Source organism: Octodon degus, unplaced genomic scaffold (assembly GCF_000260255.1).
Source record: "Octodon degus isolate 3935 unplaced genomic scaffold, OctDeg1.0 scaffold00024, whole genome shotgun sequence".
NCBI lineage: Eukaryota > Metazoa > Chordata > Mammalia > Rodentia > Octodontidae > Octodon > Octodon degus.
The window spans coordinates 9,805,312-9,822,021 of record NW_004524600.1 but is presented as its reverse complement, the minus strand read 5'-3'; the positions used below and the strand labels follow the sequence as shown (position 1 = coordinate 9,822,021).

Here is a 16,710-nt window from a genome sequence, read left to right as displayed (position 1 = left end):
TTATTTCCACATTAAGTTATTGAAATATTTGTTCAAATATATTGAAGTATTTAATATCAAAAAAGAATGCTCTGAATGTACTATAAAATAATTATAACATATGAAAAATATTAAGAAGATTGTCATATATGTATTATATGTGACAGGCTGCATACGTACACTGCCTCTATATATTAAACTTACACATAAAATGGAAGTATATTCTACTGTCATTAAGAGCCTATGCTCTGAAACTATATTTTGGGAATCTGAATTCTAAGTTATAAGCTGGTGACCTTGGAGGAGTTATATTTTTTTTCCTCTGTCGATCTCAGTTTCCTTATTTTAAATAGTTGTGTCTGCTTTATAGTGATTTTTTTTGGGGGGATTAAATGAGATAATTTGTGTAAAGTACACAGGTGATAGGTAGCCCCCAAAGGCTCCACATTTGCTATTATTATTACTATTTGTCAGAGTACGCATATGGCGTAATTGACATGTATCCGTGGTTCCTGAGACCTCAGGGAACGTCAGGAGCTGGGTAGTTGCTCTGGATGGCCTCAGGATATTTCAGAAATCCTGGGCTGGGCAGAGGTTCAGGTACCAGGAGTTTGCAGCTAAAGTGTGGTGTCGCCTTCCTGGAGATGGCATGGGAGCGTGGACAGCATAACTGGCTAGACCTTTGGAATAAGGCTTGGCCCAGCTCATGATGGCAGGGCAAGGGCTCAAGGGTGAACAGATGCTTCCTAGGAGAAGAGGTGGCTGGGAAGAAGCATTCTCAACAGGCAGAGAAGAAACACACAAAGTTCAGTGACAGCTTACTATGGGCCTATCAGAAGAAAGATGAGCTGCTAGCTACATTTATCTCATATACTTCTCTGCACAGCCTGCCAGGAGTGGCATTATAATCTCTTTCCAACCTGCAGACACATTAAGTAGTTTGGCATTTCCCCTAAACTCACAAAAGAAGTGGATTTGAACCCAGGTTAGATTTCAGTGCTCATAGTGTTGCTGTCTGCTCCCCATGTCTACATGGCTTAGTGTGTGGGGGTGCTTTGAGAGCTCAGTGTGCTCACAGAGGTGGTGGCATGGCCATACTAGAAGAGGCGGGAGGCAGCCTCGGCTTGGGTTGCAGAGGGCCTCTTCATTCCTTCTGGGTCCACAGCAACGCTCCTGCACTCTGAGGCCTCACAGAGAGCCGCAGTTTGTGAGGGCTCAGCCTAAGAGAGCTGCACACCCACCCTGGTGCACCCTGTGCCTGGGATTGGGCTCCCCGCATCTTAATGCTTGTGTGGTGGCTGTTGGAAGGTGCATGGCACTGGCCACCTTCCTCTTGGGACTTTCCTCTGTAATTGCTGCCCTCCCTCCCAGGCTTACCCAGGTGCCCCAAGGCAATTTGGTTTACTAGTTACAAAGAATAACAAGATCTTGTTGATTGTGTATGTGTGTTAACTCTCAATTTGGGAACACACAAAAGATGTTCAGGAAAGGGATATTCTCAAATTTTCCTGATGTTTGGAAGACTGGGGTGCATGGTGAATTAGCTCTTCTGAAACTCTGAGGACGTAATCCCTTATTTTGTTTCTGGATGAAGTCAGGAGAGATAAGCTCTGCCTATTCTGGGCAAGAGGTTGAATTTAATTTTATTGAATAAACAAGCCATTCTGGCTCAGTGACTCATAGGGTAACTTTAGTCAAAAGAAACCTAATTTTACTCCCACTCTCCTCTGTATTTTATTGGCTCCAGAAATCCAAAGAGGACCGTGTACCAGAAATAAGCAGCCTCAGGTTCTGCTTAGGGAAGTGCTGCAGCAGAAAATTGGTGTTCATCTGTGCCCTGTGCAGGAGAGCGAGGCCAGACACAGTCACTCAAGTCTGACGTAGAATTCATAATGGTGCATTTGTGAAGTGGCAACCCTAGTGCTGAGACTGACATGAAAATCCATTGTAGGTGGAGCTCACTTCTTTTTTAAAAATTTATTTATTTATATTCTTTTGATACAGTGTTTTGCCATGCAGCTCTGTCTTACAGTAATCCTCCTGTCTCAGCCTCCTCGCACTGGGATTACAGACATGTGCCATCGTGCCTGGTTTTGGGGTCCGCATGGCATGTAGTACCGGGGATCGAACTCAGGTCCTTGTGCTTGCCAGGCAGGTACTTATGCCTGTGGGTTTTTATCACTGAAAGTTTTGTAGTGTTTTTTCTAAATCAAGTTTATCAGAAACTACAAAGATGAGGGCTCTTGAACAAGTTAGCTGTTGACTTTGGGTTATGTGTTGTGAACATACGGTTCACTGAATGACGTGGTTCCTGAGGAGTTCTAGAATCGAATGCTCATTGGCACCATTGTCCTGCACTTCCAGCTGCCTCCTGGCCCTTTCCCTGAACTTTCTGCAAATGCACCCCGCCCAGAAGAGCTCACCATCTTTCCCTGGTGCATCCTCCGACTTCCCTACTGATGGAGTCTCCCCTTTCTATTTTTTTAGGCCACCTCTTGGAGCACATAGTATTCAGCATTCAAGGCTTACTTCCTCTTTCATATAACATCTCTGATTTGTCCTTTCACTTCCACTGCCTTAATAGCCCGCCACCTGACTACATTTCTCTTCATTCGTTGTCTGTCCCTCCTATGTATGTCTTGCTCAACTTTTTCTCAAAAGGCTCTATTGATCCGTTTGCTTACTAAATCAAGTTCAAATTCTTTATTTCTAACATCCTAAGACTTTCATTTTTCTCTCTAGCTAGCATGTATTAGTATTTTTTAGGCCTTCTTTGTATTGATAACTTTAGTTCCCAGATGTTAGACTGAATTCTTATAGGTAATTCTTTAACCAGTCAATACTAGTTTGTATATTTCAAGATTCAGCATATGGCTATAAAATTGAATTCCTCTTGTTTAAGAGATTCCAGTAATCTGTAATTTCAGACTTACTATTTATGTCAACTACTTTAAAATTATTTATTCTCTTGCATGTTCCTTGATATAATATATATTTGTCAGGGCCACAGAGGTAGCTCAGGGATCTAAGCGCCTGCCTAGGCAAGTGCAAGGACCTGGGTTTGATCCCTGGTACCACATGCTATGCTGGCTCTATGCTGAGCTAGCCACAGAAACTGGGTTTGGTGGCGCATGCCTATAATCCCAGAGCTTAGGCGGCTGAGACAGGAGGATCACTATGAGTCTGAGCTGTGTAGTGAGACCCTACCAAAAAATAATTAAAACAAAAAAATCTGTCTTGTCCTTGAAATGAGACTGTTAGCTCTTTGAGGGTGGAGGAATATCATAGGTTCCTTCTGAGCTCTCAGAACCCTCAGTGCAGAAGAGCACATATAGTAGTTGGTCCCATCCCTTTCTACCAGTTCTTATCAACTTGAAAGAAATTATGGGTAGATATTTTTTGTTGACTGTGTCTACTAGGGGACAGCCCTGCTGTCTGAGGCAGAAGCTACCCATCTTGTAAAAGGCGATCTTAGTCCTGTGAGTCTTGGTGTGACTTGGGGGGGGGGCCCAGGCTCCAGCCTTCTTGGCACAGAGCAGGTCTCTGTAGGTTGCATGAATGAGTGAAAACTGAGGGGCAATATGTGGCTCCCTGACTCAATGTTCTGTTTTTCATCACTCAGACAAAAAGTAAATCCACTTGCCAGGCATGGGGTGCACACCTGTCACCTCAGCGCTTGGGAGGCAGAGGAGGAGGAGGAGGAGGAGGAGGAGGATAGCCCTGAGTTCAAGGCCAGCCCGGGCTACATAGCGAGACCTTGTCTCAAAACAACAAAAGAGCAAGTCTACTACATGATGTCAGCCAGCTTAGCAGCAGGCAAGGGCTGTTTTAGTTCTTACATTAGAAGGTAAAATCTATTTTTTAAAAATATGGTTTTGTTTTGACATTCAGGGCTTTTTTAAAAAACAATTGTTGGCAACTGTACTTTTGTACATCTTAAAGCATATTTTTTTTTTTTTTTTTTTGAAGCCTGTTTTGGAATGACACTAAAAGCTGGCCTCGGCATGTGGCTCTCCTTTATTTTGCTGCAGTTCACAGGCAGCTTTCCCGGATGTCCTAAGACATCTCTAAACCCTCTAAGTCATGTACAACATACATATTTCTTGTACTATATCTGCTCTTATTATACACGCATATATTATTAGAGGTATTACATTATATTGAGTCTTTCTTTTTTGCTGACAGCGCTGTAAACTCCTCAGTGGCCACGCTATGAAAAGTGTCCTTTGTCTTGGCATCCCCGGCCTGTGGCATGCTGCCTATCTTAGGAGATGCCCCTCTGATGTTCCTGGATGGAATCAAGAGTGACGGGAACAAGTGATACATTCAAGGCACTTCAGCTCCGTCTGCTGCCGTGAAGTGGCATTTTGGTGGCTAACCATCCCACCGGCCTGGCACTTCCGCAGCTGAAGTGTTAGGGAGCTGGCGGCCAGAAGCACTTAGTGCACACCATGGAACACCGTGCGGCAGAGCCAGAGCGCACCACAAGCACAAGCAGGGCTTCGCCTTTCTCCTGCAGGAAGGTAAATATTGAACTTCGAAGCTGTGGGGTGTCACCTTGGCACTCACAAGGTGCGAGGTCTGAAGGGATCCCCATTGATGCCTCCCTTCTTCACTGAGGGAGCCCATGGTCGGGGCTGGGGTGGAATGACTTCCTTTCAGACAGACTGCCTACAGACTGCCCTGGATGCTTCACTCAGGTCCTTGACATTTTGTGTGGTTCTTATTGGCGACGCCACAGACTATCGTTAAGAAGATCACTGAAGGGCTAGCACCACCTGCTAGGAATTCTCTCTGAGACAAGGGATTGTAGCCGAATTGCCTCTCCATCTATAAGATGGGGTTACTGCTTAGCAGCAGATAGATTTTTATCACTCTGGGTGGCTGTTGGTAGACAGACCTTCAGAGACTGTATTTCACCTGTAGGGTGTTTTCAATGTTAGATATTTAAAAAGACATTTGAGTGCTTGGGTCATTTCTTCATAAAAAGATAAGAAAATGTATATGTTTGCTCTACTTTGGAAATAGTAAGCGAAGGAAAATATTTTTATAGTTCTATTAAAATGATCTCATTCTTGAACAGCTGAAGTAGCCCCAGCTGGAAAGGCAAGTCTAGAGGAGAGGATTTAAAGATCAAGATTAACAAATTAACAGGCAGCAAAAGCCAAACAGCCATTTATCCTACGACTGCGAAGCCCGGGCCTGGGTTGGAGCACCAGGCTCTCCGTTCCAGCTGCAATTCCTGCCCTGACATCTCCGGCTGAAACACTGCCTCCCCCGGTGCTCTGCAGTCCCTGGGAATGTTTTCTTCGTATGTCACTTCCTCTGCTGAGCCGGTGTGGAAATCACATTGTGCTGCTCTGAGACGGTTGCCAGGGGAACATCTCAACCCAGCTATTATCTACTCAGGCTACTGATTCCATTGAGTCAGGAGCCAGAGCTGCGCAGGGGGCAGGGGGAGTTGCTTACAAGTCCTTCTCATGGGCCGGGGAGATAGTTCAGAAGAATAAGTGCCTGCCTGGTAAGCACAGGGTCCTGAGTTCAATCCCTGGTACCGCAAAAAAAGCAAAAACAAAAACAAAACAAGTCCTCCTCACCGGTGTCCCTGGTTGTGCGTTCTCCTCCCCACAACTCTCTGCTACCCCTCAGCAGAGTTAGTAAATGAAATAGAACAAGGAAGAGGGCATCGGGAGAGCAGCGCTGCGATGTTTTCATGTCTCCTAGCCTCCAGTTGTGTTTTAGCACCTTTGCTGGAATAAAAATAATTGCTATCCTTTTCTCTCCCTTTCTGTCCTCCACAATCGGGGTAAAGGTAACTCTCTTTGTTGAAGGTCTGTTTCTTGTGTCCTATACAATGATGTGAGAACCATGATTCTCTACTACATTTTCAGAAAAGCTTTTAAGAACTAATATAGATGCTGCACTCCTAAACTGTGTGACACAGAAGCAAGAAATAAAACTGCCTTTTAACAAGTAGGTTTGGGTCGGCCAGACAGCTCAGTGGACTAAAGTCCCTGCTTAGGCAGAGTGCAGTGGCCTGGCTTTGATCCTCCTCATGCTGTGCGGGCCCCGCTTGGCATGGTGGCACATGCCTGTAATCCCAGTGCTTGGGAAGCTGAAAACAGGAGAATCACTGCTAGTCTGATCTATGTAGTGAGACCTAGCCTAAATTCATAAAAGTAAATAAATAAATTAACAAGTAGGTTTGTCTCATGTATTTGTTTTTTCTCTTTCTTTCTTTCTTTTTTCTTTTTTGGCTGAACAGGGGATTGAACTCAGGCCCTTGAGCTTGCTAGAGAAGTGCTTATTCCACTGAGCCATCTCCCTGGCCCCTATATTTTTCTTTTTTTTTAAAAAAATGTTTTTAGTACAGGGTCTATAGGGTCTCACTATACAGATTGGACTCATAGTAATCCTCCTGTTTTCAGCCTTCCAGGCACTGGGATCACAGGCACATGCTACCACTTCTAGCCTCAACAGCCATCTCAGCACGCCCCCGGGGGCAGGGCTGGCGTTCTGGGGGATCAATCTTTGTCTCATGTATTTCTGTTGAGCTGGATGACCTCTTTATGATGATCGCTTCTAATGTTTATTCCTGGGATGCATGTGCTTATTATTATTTTTAATCGATAAATAAAATTATACACATTTATGGTCTATAAGATGATGTTTTAAATTAAGTATGTTATTGAGCAACTTAATCAAATAATTAACATGTGCATTATCTCACACATTTATTTTTTGTGATGAGAACATTTAAAATCTATTGTCATAGCAATTGTCAAGTATACTATTCCTTTATTATTCACTCTAGGCCTATGCTGTACACAGCCTCTTTTTTTTTTTTTGGCGGAACCAGGGATTGAGCTCAGGGCCCTTGGCTTGCCAGGGAAGCACTTATTCTACTGAGCCATCTCCCCAGCCCTGTGCATACCCTCTTGAACGTATTCCTGCATGTGATCTTTGAGAGGCATTGTATTACAGTACCCTTTTGTGGGAAGTCTTCATAAGCAGTTGGCCTATACTTTGTTGTCTAAACCAAGGCACATCATGAGAATGAATGAGGACATTATTAGTAAGTATGCCTGACAACAGGTACAAACTAGAACTATGCCAGGTATATAACCACTTGATTGGTAGACAAGAGGCACACAGTATGAGGGGAGGATAGTATTTTGTTCCTCCTGCTCCCAAATATGTAGAAAGGGACATCTCTTCCAGAAGAATGCTTGTGCAATTGGAAAGTATCATTGTAAATTGGAATTTTAAATCTAGAGGTATAATCAAGGTTCATTTTCTGTTTACACTTCCATCTGATGCATACTTAGTCAATGTTAAATCTATGCTTGAAAGTAAACCAGTGGTACTAAGAAGTGAAAGCAAAGAATGACACCAAGAAAGGAAAATAGAGTCAACTGAATGCATCTACGCAAATGTCATGAATGCTTCTAGATCTGCTGAAGTAAATCTGACTTGGGGTTTGACAACCTTTTCCTATGAAGGGCAATGTCGTACTTCTGACTTTGTTGACTATTTGGTCTCTGTTGTGACAACATTGCAGCTGTAGTATGAAAAGAGCCCTAGATGACAGACACAGACATGAAGGGGCATAGAAATGTTTCAATAAAACTTTATTTACTCAAACACACAGGAAGCAGTGAAAAATTTAGGGTATCGGCTGTCATCTGTCCACTTCTGTGCCACTTATCTCTTTTAATACTAGAAAGTCTGTTCTAAGGGAAGATGAGAGTTTTCATATTAATTCTGTTGTCCCCGTCTGCTGTGACAGATTAAGCCTATAGCTAATGGGATTCATGGCAAAATGCAACAGGCCTTATTTAATATACATTTTTGCTTTCACATTTTCCAGTAATTCAAGATAGCAGTTGAAGAGTTTGATGGAGGGAAACAGCCAGGGCATTTTAGATGGGGAAAGGAAATCATGTGGGTTTCACTAAGTGTTTTAGAAGGAAGGGTGCAGGAGTATAGAACTTGGGAATGGAGGCTATAGTGCTTTATTTTTTCTAGAAATAATGTTTTAAAAAGTTTTAGATTGTCTTCTACCTTAGGAAAGAGACTAAAATTGCAAACACTTGAAGAAATGAAGACTTCAGTCTGCTTCCATCCTTGGAAGCAATTGACTCAAAATTAAGGAAAGCGTAAGAGAGAATCACTTTGGGACTTATAGGTAGAAGTGGAGTCAGTAGGTAAAAATGAAAAAAATTTAGAATAACACCAAATGTTTCCCACTTAGGCAGAAGGCAACCATTAGTAATTCAAGCAAATCTCAACAAAGACATAAATGTGATTAAAGAGAATTAAATAGATGGTAGACCATAGAATGTGGTGAGAGATGTGATATGGAAAATGTCTTATGTGTATTTTATTTTACACAGATATCCATGTACCTACTGCTACTTGGTGACAAGTTGCTATAATTGCTAAGTTAGGAGAACTGGAGAGTGATCCTAGTGATGTATGGGTTCTAGCTTCAAATCACTGACAGGGTAAATGCAAGCATTAAAAATATGGTGGGTAGCTTAACAAACGAAGGAAAATCTCAGAGTTCTTCAGTCTGTTCTGTACCATCAAGTTAGATGTAGTGGAAGATTTACATTTGTAACTATTTATTATAATCGTTTTATGGAGATCTTTCAATCTACTTGGTAACTTAATTATGTAGTTATGGAGTGGTCAACAGCTATGAAGAGACTGATCTTTACAGTACTGCAATCTACATGTTTCACATATCCAGGGGAAAAAATCAAGACCACTCAGAAAGCAAAACACAACGAAGATAAATTAGTATTGACTTAGCTCGTATTATAAATAAAGGAACATGATGGAATGCTGAGAAAAATGGAACGGGAATTTCAGGATGGAGGGCTGAGAAAAATGGAATGGGAATTTCAGGATGGAGGGTGCATACAGTCATTCTATGAGTGAAGGGTGAAGAGCAACAGGTGGGGAGAAAAGCGGGGGAAGGTAGGCAGCCTCAGGGCCAGGGAAGGAGGCTGGACGGAGCCCAGGACCCCAGAAGTTCCTGGAGGACCCCAAGGAGGGGGGACAGTAAGTTGCTGCTTATAGATGCCATTTTCTATGGCGACTGGTCTGACAACAAAATACTGCCTTCAAAGAATTTCTTTTTAAATTTTTATATAGAGTTTTCAACATATTTTAAGGTTTTTTTTCAGATGAAGGAAGTAAGAGAAGCAAATTATTTTTGAAAAATCCAAGTGTTTTTTTTATATCCAGGAGTGTATGGTACAGACCATTAAATATTACATGCTTCTGCCTACAAAGATCTCAATTAGAATGATGTTACTTAATAGCACTGGGATTATGTTTTTTAATGAAGATCATTTGGAACCTTGAATTATAAAGATAGATATCTCTTATTTTCCTAATTTGCTAATGGCTTATGTTAGAAACCATAACATAACATTTGCTATTTGTTTGTTTGTTTTTGAGACAGGGACTCTGCAGAGCCCAGACTGGCCAGCACTCTTGGTGATTCTCCTGTCTCAGGCTCCCAGGTGCTCGGATTGCAGATGTGTGCCATCACTCCAGGCTAATATCTGCTATCGAAAAGAGTTTTTTTGGGTTATTTTCTCCCTCTGACTTTCAAAATGTACATGCCACTGGAGAAATCTGATCTAATAAAACAATGAACTGGGTCCTTTTCTCATATGGGTCATGCTTGATAGATGCCCTGGCCAGAACCTAGAAATCCACAGTGCAGAATGGGAAAGGTTGAGTTCCCGTGGGTAGTTGAAACAGCCTGTTCTGGGTCATGAGGAAGAGTCAGAGATACCACTGGAACTCCATCCGGCTATGTCCAACATTGCTTCAGTCTCGTGGCTCAATTCTGAATTCTAAAAAGGATTTTGTGGAGTGGTTGGGAAAGACTGTATCTAGTATAGAAAGAGTTACTTCAAACTTCTGTATCATTGAAAGAGCTAAGAACTGGAAACTTCACATTGATAAGAGAGGTGAACAAGCCAGGAGAAATACAAACATGTCTCTCTCCCACTGGCCTTCTAGGGTTGAAGGATCAGAAATACCAAGTTATAATTTCACCTACTAATTTCCAGGGGTCGAGGTAAATCAAATTACCTCTTGATCCGAGCTTGTTTATAGCGAAGGAAATAATACTCTGTGGATGCCATCCAGTACTTTGAAGTTTATAGACGGCGAGTGATATGAGAGACAGCCGGTGAAAACCTTGGAGCACACTGTGAAATGTATCCGTGGTCCCCCGCCACCGCCACCTACCACAAGCCCAAGGTGAAGGGTGATTATGATAGAAGATAGGAAACCTGAGGGGATGACTGCTCCCTGGCTTGGGTTTCCATGGACCTTAACGTTCAGAAGATTGTGAATCCGTTTAACCAGAACTCCAAATAAAGAGCAGTAATGAAAGGCAAACAGAACTAAGAGCATTCCAAGGTAATGATAAGGGAGGAGACCTCCCATGCAAGCAGAAGAACTGCATCGTGATGAAGAATTTGCCCGGCAATGCAAGACTAGATCTCCAGGGTTTAGATTAGACAAAGAAGGCAGAATTAGGAATGGTGAGTTTCTAAGGGTAACTGTAGACAGGTTTTAAAATAGAATAGAGGGCTGGTGAGATGGCTCCGTGGTCTAAAGCACCTACTTAGAACAAGCTTAGCAAAGCACAGGGACCGCGGTTCAATCCCCCAGCACCACATGCCAGCCAGCCCCGCCCCCTGGTGGGCTGAGCTGGCCACACACACACACACACACACACACACACACTAAATAAATAAATGTTTTTTTTTTTTTTTAAAAAGAATAGAATCCCATCTAGTCCTGGCTGACGGTAGAAAGAACGTACTGAAAAATGAAAACAATACCTTTTCTTGTCTAACGTTTCAGCATTTTAAAGATTTAGATGGTTAAAGCTGATATCCTGTGAGAAGTGGATCCTCACGGCAGCCCTGAGAAAAGGTACAGAAGGGCCGCAATTCCTTCACGCGCGAGGAAATGCGAAGACAAAGGATCGAGTTCAGCGGGGAGGTGGAGGAAGGCAGGCAGACATCGCGACTCCGCACTTCGGAGGGAAGTGGGGATTGTTCTTTTCCTTTTGAAGAAAGCGTTTGTTCCCTTCCAGGTACCCTTGATTACTCACTGTTAAGCAGGCGGAAGTCGATGAATGGGTAGGAGCCGCGGCGCTCAGCAGGAACCCCCGTCTGACCCCTTAGTCGTACATCTCCTAGAAAACAGAAAATCCAAACACGTGTTTGAAGACGTTGCCAAGTGTATTCCCTTTTCCTCTGTAAATCCTCTTAACCAGTTCTGTCAGCGGAACCAAAACCAGATGTCGTGAAGAAAATGACTCCGTTCACCTGACTTCAGAGAGCCCTGGGAGGGAAGGGACGTGAGTAAGCGCTGAGCCTGCGGGTTGGCAACACGCTGCTCTCAGGCATTTACCTGGTCTATGAAATGACGGCCGCTTGCAACGTTTTCCTACTTCCCAGGGCCATAAATTTAGACAGGCATCCAAACTGGGAGGGGCAAATGGTATGTTGGGGCTGTAGCTTTTGTTCTAAGGTACAATCGCTCACGGCATCGTTTCTCTTGTTCGCAGTCCATTTCTTTTCAGACTGGTACCCATCCTGCCTTCCCAAGGCTGTGCCGGGGATCTGTATTAGAATCTGTTCTCAGGCCAGCCAAACTCCATGTACTTTAGCCTCTGAGCCCCACTTGCCTAGGGAGTTCCTAGTGCTTATTTATTTGCAGGTTTCTTTTAGTAACTGTACTCCTTCTCCTTTTCAGTGTGTATGTTCTGCCTTCCTAATCGAGGAAAGTGATGAAATACAGTGGAAAGTACATGGGCATTAGAATAGAGTGGACCTAGGGCAAGTCTGGCTCAGACACTTGTTACCTGTGCGATCTTGGCAAATTTGTTTCTCTCAGCTTCAGCGGCCTCATTTATGAAATGAAAATGACTAGCTACAAAATGCCATTATCAGTGTATCTAAAGCAACACTTGCTGCCCGGCAATAAATGCTGGTTTAGTTCTTCTCAACCCTTTCCAAGCAGGGCCAGGGGACATTACAGGGTCTGCATTTCTCCCTAGTGTGTCATGCGGCCTTGGGAACATGGTAGGCTCTGAGCAAATGTCTTTGGCTTACAGGAGCAAACGACTAGACTTTCAGTTAGAATTATTGGAAATCAGACAGGGGGAGAAATACAAGAAAACTAGTGTGTTTCCAGAAGAACCACAGTTGGGAAGATTTTAATTCCAAGAGCATTATTCCAGGTGCAATGGAACACCTCCCATAAGCCACTTCTTCTGAGGCCTAATATAGCATTGGAACCTTAGCCTGGAACAGAGATGGGGAGCAGGCTTCTCCTCACTTCCTATCTCCTGGTGAAATCCTCATCTGCTGCAACCACATAAATGACAATGCTCAATATGCCCTTCACCCATGGGCCTTACATGTACCTTGGTTATGCGGTACAAGCTACGGGTTCTTGGACTATTCTCAGCTTTAAATTTCATATTGGTGCCTTAGTAAGTTTTGTAGAGTCTGATATGGTATTGTGATATTGGTATCAAAGGATATCACAGTTTATGGAATAAAAAGAAATGAATTGATTAAACAGATTAAAAAGCAAAGTTAGAGGAGGAAGACATGGGAAAGTACATTTAAAATTATGCATATAATCTGATGTCAAAAAAGAGTCCTGTTAGCTTTGGTAAGCATGTGGGGTGGATGGTCAGTAGCTGAAGGAAGGCCACACAAAAGAGTTGAAATCTTGTCTCCTTGTAGTTTTCTTGAGCACCCTATAGTCATAATGATCCAGAGTTTATGGAGCACTTTCAAAAACATCACAGTGGATTTATTGTTGAGTTTTTTCTCATTGGTTGTTTGCATAGTCTTGAGAGGAAAGGTCCCACTTTTTCCCCTTACTTTGTAAGTGAGAAGACAGTGGTTCAGAGAAGAGTAGCTCAAAGACTGCTATTCTCCCTGAGGTCCCCGCCAAGGACTCCAGCCCATTAAAGACTCAGGAGAAATCTGTTGACTTTCCTGAGTGGCTGGTGCTTTAAGCCTATAATGAGCAGAAGTAGCATTCAGTTCAGGGTGTTCCATTCCACAGGAACTGTTCTCTTCTCAGTATCACCGATATCTACCCTTGTGAAGTGTGTAGACCTTGTTCTCAAAATGAAACAAAGCTACCGCAGAACAAAACTTGCACATACTCTTCCATGACAGAACTTAGACTTCTTAAATCTGCAGAGGGTACAGAGCATGTTTAAATGATAAGACAAATTCAAGGCTGACTGCAGTGGAGTTTATAGTTTATATTAATAATGCTAAGATAGGCTTATCTTTTCAAAACCTATGTGTACGTGAAAATGTCGACAATTGGTCAGTGCAGCTGGCCTTGTGCATTTGTGACCTGTTGCTATGATCTCTTAGGCTTTTTCCAGGAGCCTTAAGTTTGCCATTTGAAATTCACTTCTCTTTTATTTTATTTTGTATATTTGGTACAGGGTCTCACTACACAGCCTGGACTCATAGTGATCCTCCTGTTTTCAGCCTCTGCAGTGCTGGGATTACAGGCATGCACCACCATGCCCTGACTTGGTGGCTGGCTCAGCATACCTTGAGTCAGGGTGGGCATGACCTGTGGTGCTGGGGATCAAACCCTGGTCCCTGTACTTGCCCAAGCAGGTACTTAGTCTGCTGAGTTATCTCACTGGCTCTTCACTTCTTTTTTAGCATTCTCTTCTTGGTGTTGTCAATGAGTAGTTTTTGACTTTGCAGCTATGAGGGTTACCAATTTCCCCTAAAAGATACATGGAATATTGGTGTAGGTTTTAAAGACGGTCACAAGATTTATTCCTTTTGTTCATGACAATGTAAAACCAGGAGGTCCAGAATCAGATGAGACTTTAGATTTTAGGGAACAGGAGAGAAGGCACTACAAGGCAGAACAACCAGGGCTGGAGCATAAGATTTGGAGAGCACTTGGACTCAGGAACCCTTTCCTGTACCAAAGACCAGCATTTTGCTGTATTGAATAACCTTGGACAAACCAATAACCACTATAGGATCTAGTTTTCTAATGTTTAAATTAGAATATTCATAGCATATAGCATATTTATAGCATTTCCCTATTTCATAGGGTTAATGTGAGGAAATTCTAATGTGTGTGAAAACTATAGTTAACATTTATTGAATACTTACACTGTGCTGGACATTTTATTTATTTATTTTTTTGCTGAGCATTTTATATGTATTACCTCATATCATAATCTAATAATCCAAAGTATTACTAGATAATTTCATAGTTGAGGAATTAAAGCCAATGAAAATTTGGTAATTTCTGCAAACTCATAGAACTAGTGAGAGGTTGTGCTTTGATACTAACTCTAAAATAAAGTTCTTAACTTTTTTGATATTATCAACAAAAATTTTCATAGCTATGAATTACTTTTATATATATGTGTGTGTATATATATATATATATATATATATATTTATATATTTGTTACCAGGAATTGAATTCATGACCTTGTGTCTGCCAGGCAGGTCCTGTGCTACTGAGCTATGTCCCCAGTCCCCAATGTATGCTCTGATTGTTGTCTACCAATAAACAAGGATATAGTCAACATGAGTCCTAAATTGTGAATAGCAAAGGATCTTACTGCCTTAATGAATTCAAAATTCAGTCAGATTGATGTTTATTCAAAGAGTACTGCAGTGGAAAAGAGCTGCATGAATAGGATAATTGAATCCTGTTCTGAATCAACAAGGCATCTATTACTTTCAAGTACAAAATGGAAAGCAACTATTTAAAATATTATTCAGCACAAAGACCCAATCCAAAACTGGGCATCTGAAATGAATACACACATTTCTCCAATGAAGAAACGTAAATGGCAAATAAATACATGAAAAAATATTTAACATCATTGGTCATTTGAGAGATGCAAATTAAAACAACGTTGAGATTACATCTCACCCTAGAATAAATGGCTATCATCAAGAAATCAATCAATAACAAATGCTAGAGGGGCTATGGGGAAATAGGAACCTTACTCTACTGCTGGTAGGAGTGTAGACTGGTGCAACCACTGTGGAAATCAGTGTGGAGAGTCTTCAATAAACTAGGATTAGAGGCCCTATTCAACCCAGCTATCTCCCTTCTGTGTGTCTTGGTAACAAAAACATCATACCACAGCAATATATGTGCACCCATCTTTATAGCAACATGATTTGTAATAGCTAAATCTTAGAAAACCCCCAATGCCTATCAACTGGGAATAGGATGAAAAAGACGTGGGTTTTTTTGTATGTATAATAGAGTACTGCTCAGCTGTAAAGAAGGATAATGTGGAGACTTATAGGTAAATGGCTACAACTTGAGATCATACTCACAAGTGAAATAAGTCAGATCCATATGAGTAAACATTATATTGTCTTTTAGTGTGAGAAACTGAATGAGTAAATGAGATCCAAAATGTACAGTAGATACTGTGAATTGGGAAGAAACTCTTCAAAAGAAAAGACAAACTGTGATGAGGGAAAGGGGAAAGGAAGGAAAATAAAAAGAAAAAAATATTTATATACATGATAGTTAAGATGGTTTCTCTTAGTTCACTGAAAAGAAAGGTTTGTGATAATACATATTTTTTTGTGCACATATTGTTTGATATCTTGTTTGGATGAGATATCACACTTATATTTTATACTCTGAATAATTACTGTGAAGGCAATAATAAACAATGTATTAATTATTATTACTCTCCTACTAATCTGTTTTGAAACTGGTATTTTTTTTTCTTTAAAATAAAAAAAAGATATTATTCAGCAGAACTGAGATTAACGGGCAATTCATTTATTTAAGTTCTTAATGAAACAATTTTCATTATGCACCATGTTTTTGGGGAAAAAGAAATAGCCATCAAGCAAGTTGATAACAAGAACATTAAAACAAAGAAGATACATACATCAATAGCAACAACCAACAACACCATCCAGGAAAGATTCAGCCTCGGTGCTTATACTGTCTTTAACTACAATTGTAATCTTAGAAATGAATTACTCATAAACTCATGACAGCTCCGAGGGACAGTACATAATTATTTTTAAAATGCATTACACTACGTTTAAAAAAAACTTGTAAGGCAGAAGGTAGGATGATTGTAAGTGGAATAACTATATTTTAGAAGTTTTCAATGTGAAAAAAGTTAAGATAGAAACAAATCAAGTTTCCATATCTTGGATATTCTGTTGAATTGAAGCTGTCCTGTAGTAAGATGGATACTGTAAGCATGTGTTTTTAATATAGGAAGTTTTTTCTTCCTCCCTGGTTCTCTGAGCTCCTGCCCAGGCCACCTTGCCTCAGTGTGCTGGTGAGAACAGAAAGAGCTGAGTGACAACGACCTTGGAGGCCGCCGCTGGGCCCTTGTCTGAAGGACAGCATGCGTGGTGTCCTGCCAAGCTGCTTTGACTGGCCCCTGGCCCCCAGCAATCATCTATTTACCTAAGGCCTTATATCCAAGTTAAACAATTATTTTGACTATTCATTAAGCTCTTGTTTGACTCCAGCAGGTTTTTTTTTTTTTTTTTTTTTTCCTGGCAAAGGAAAGGTGCTGTGGAAGCTGGGGAGGAAGCGTTGACAGCTCAGAGTCATGTCCTCGGTCTGTTCTCATTGTGTTCCAAGAGGAAACAAACAGCAAGGGAATTCTTA

The 16,710-nt window shown here is 41.6% G+C and overlaps 1 protein-coding gene across 2 annotated transcripts in view; it reads right to left on the bottom strand.

Moving 5' to 3' along the window:
* Positions 1 to 16,710, bottom strand: part of Pde7b (phosphodiesterase 7B) — a 346,847-nt gene that overhangs the window by 64,692 nt on the left and 265,445 nt on the right. For both annotated transcript variants that reach the window (XM_012514082.2, XM_023712215.1), the window contains one exon: positions 11,132 to 11,215. In XM_012514082.2, the coding sequence (XP_012369536.1) occupies positions 11,132 to 11,215 (84 nt within the window). The remainder of the gene's footprint in view (positions 1 to 11,131; positions 11,216 to 16,710) is intronic.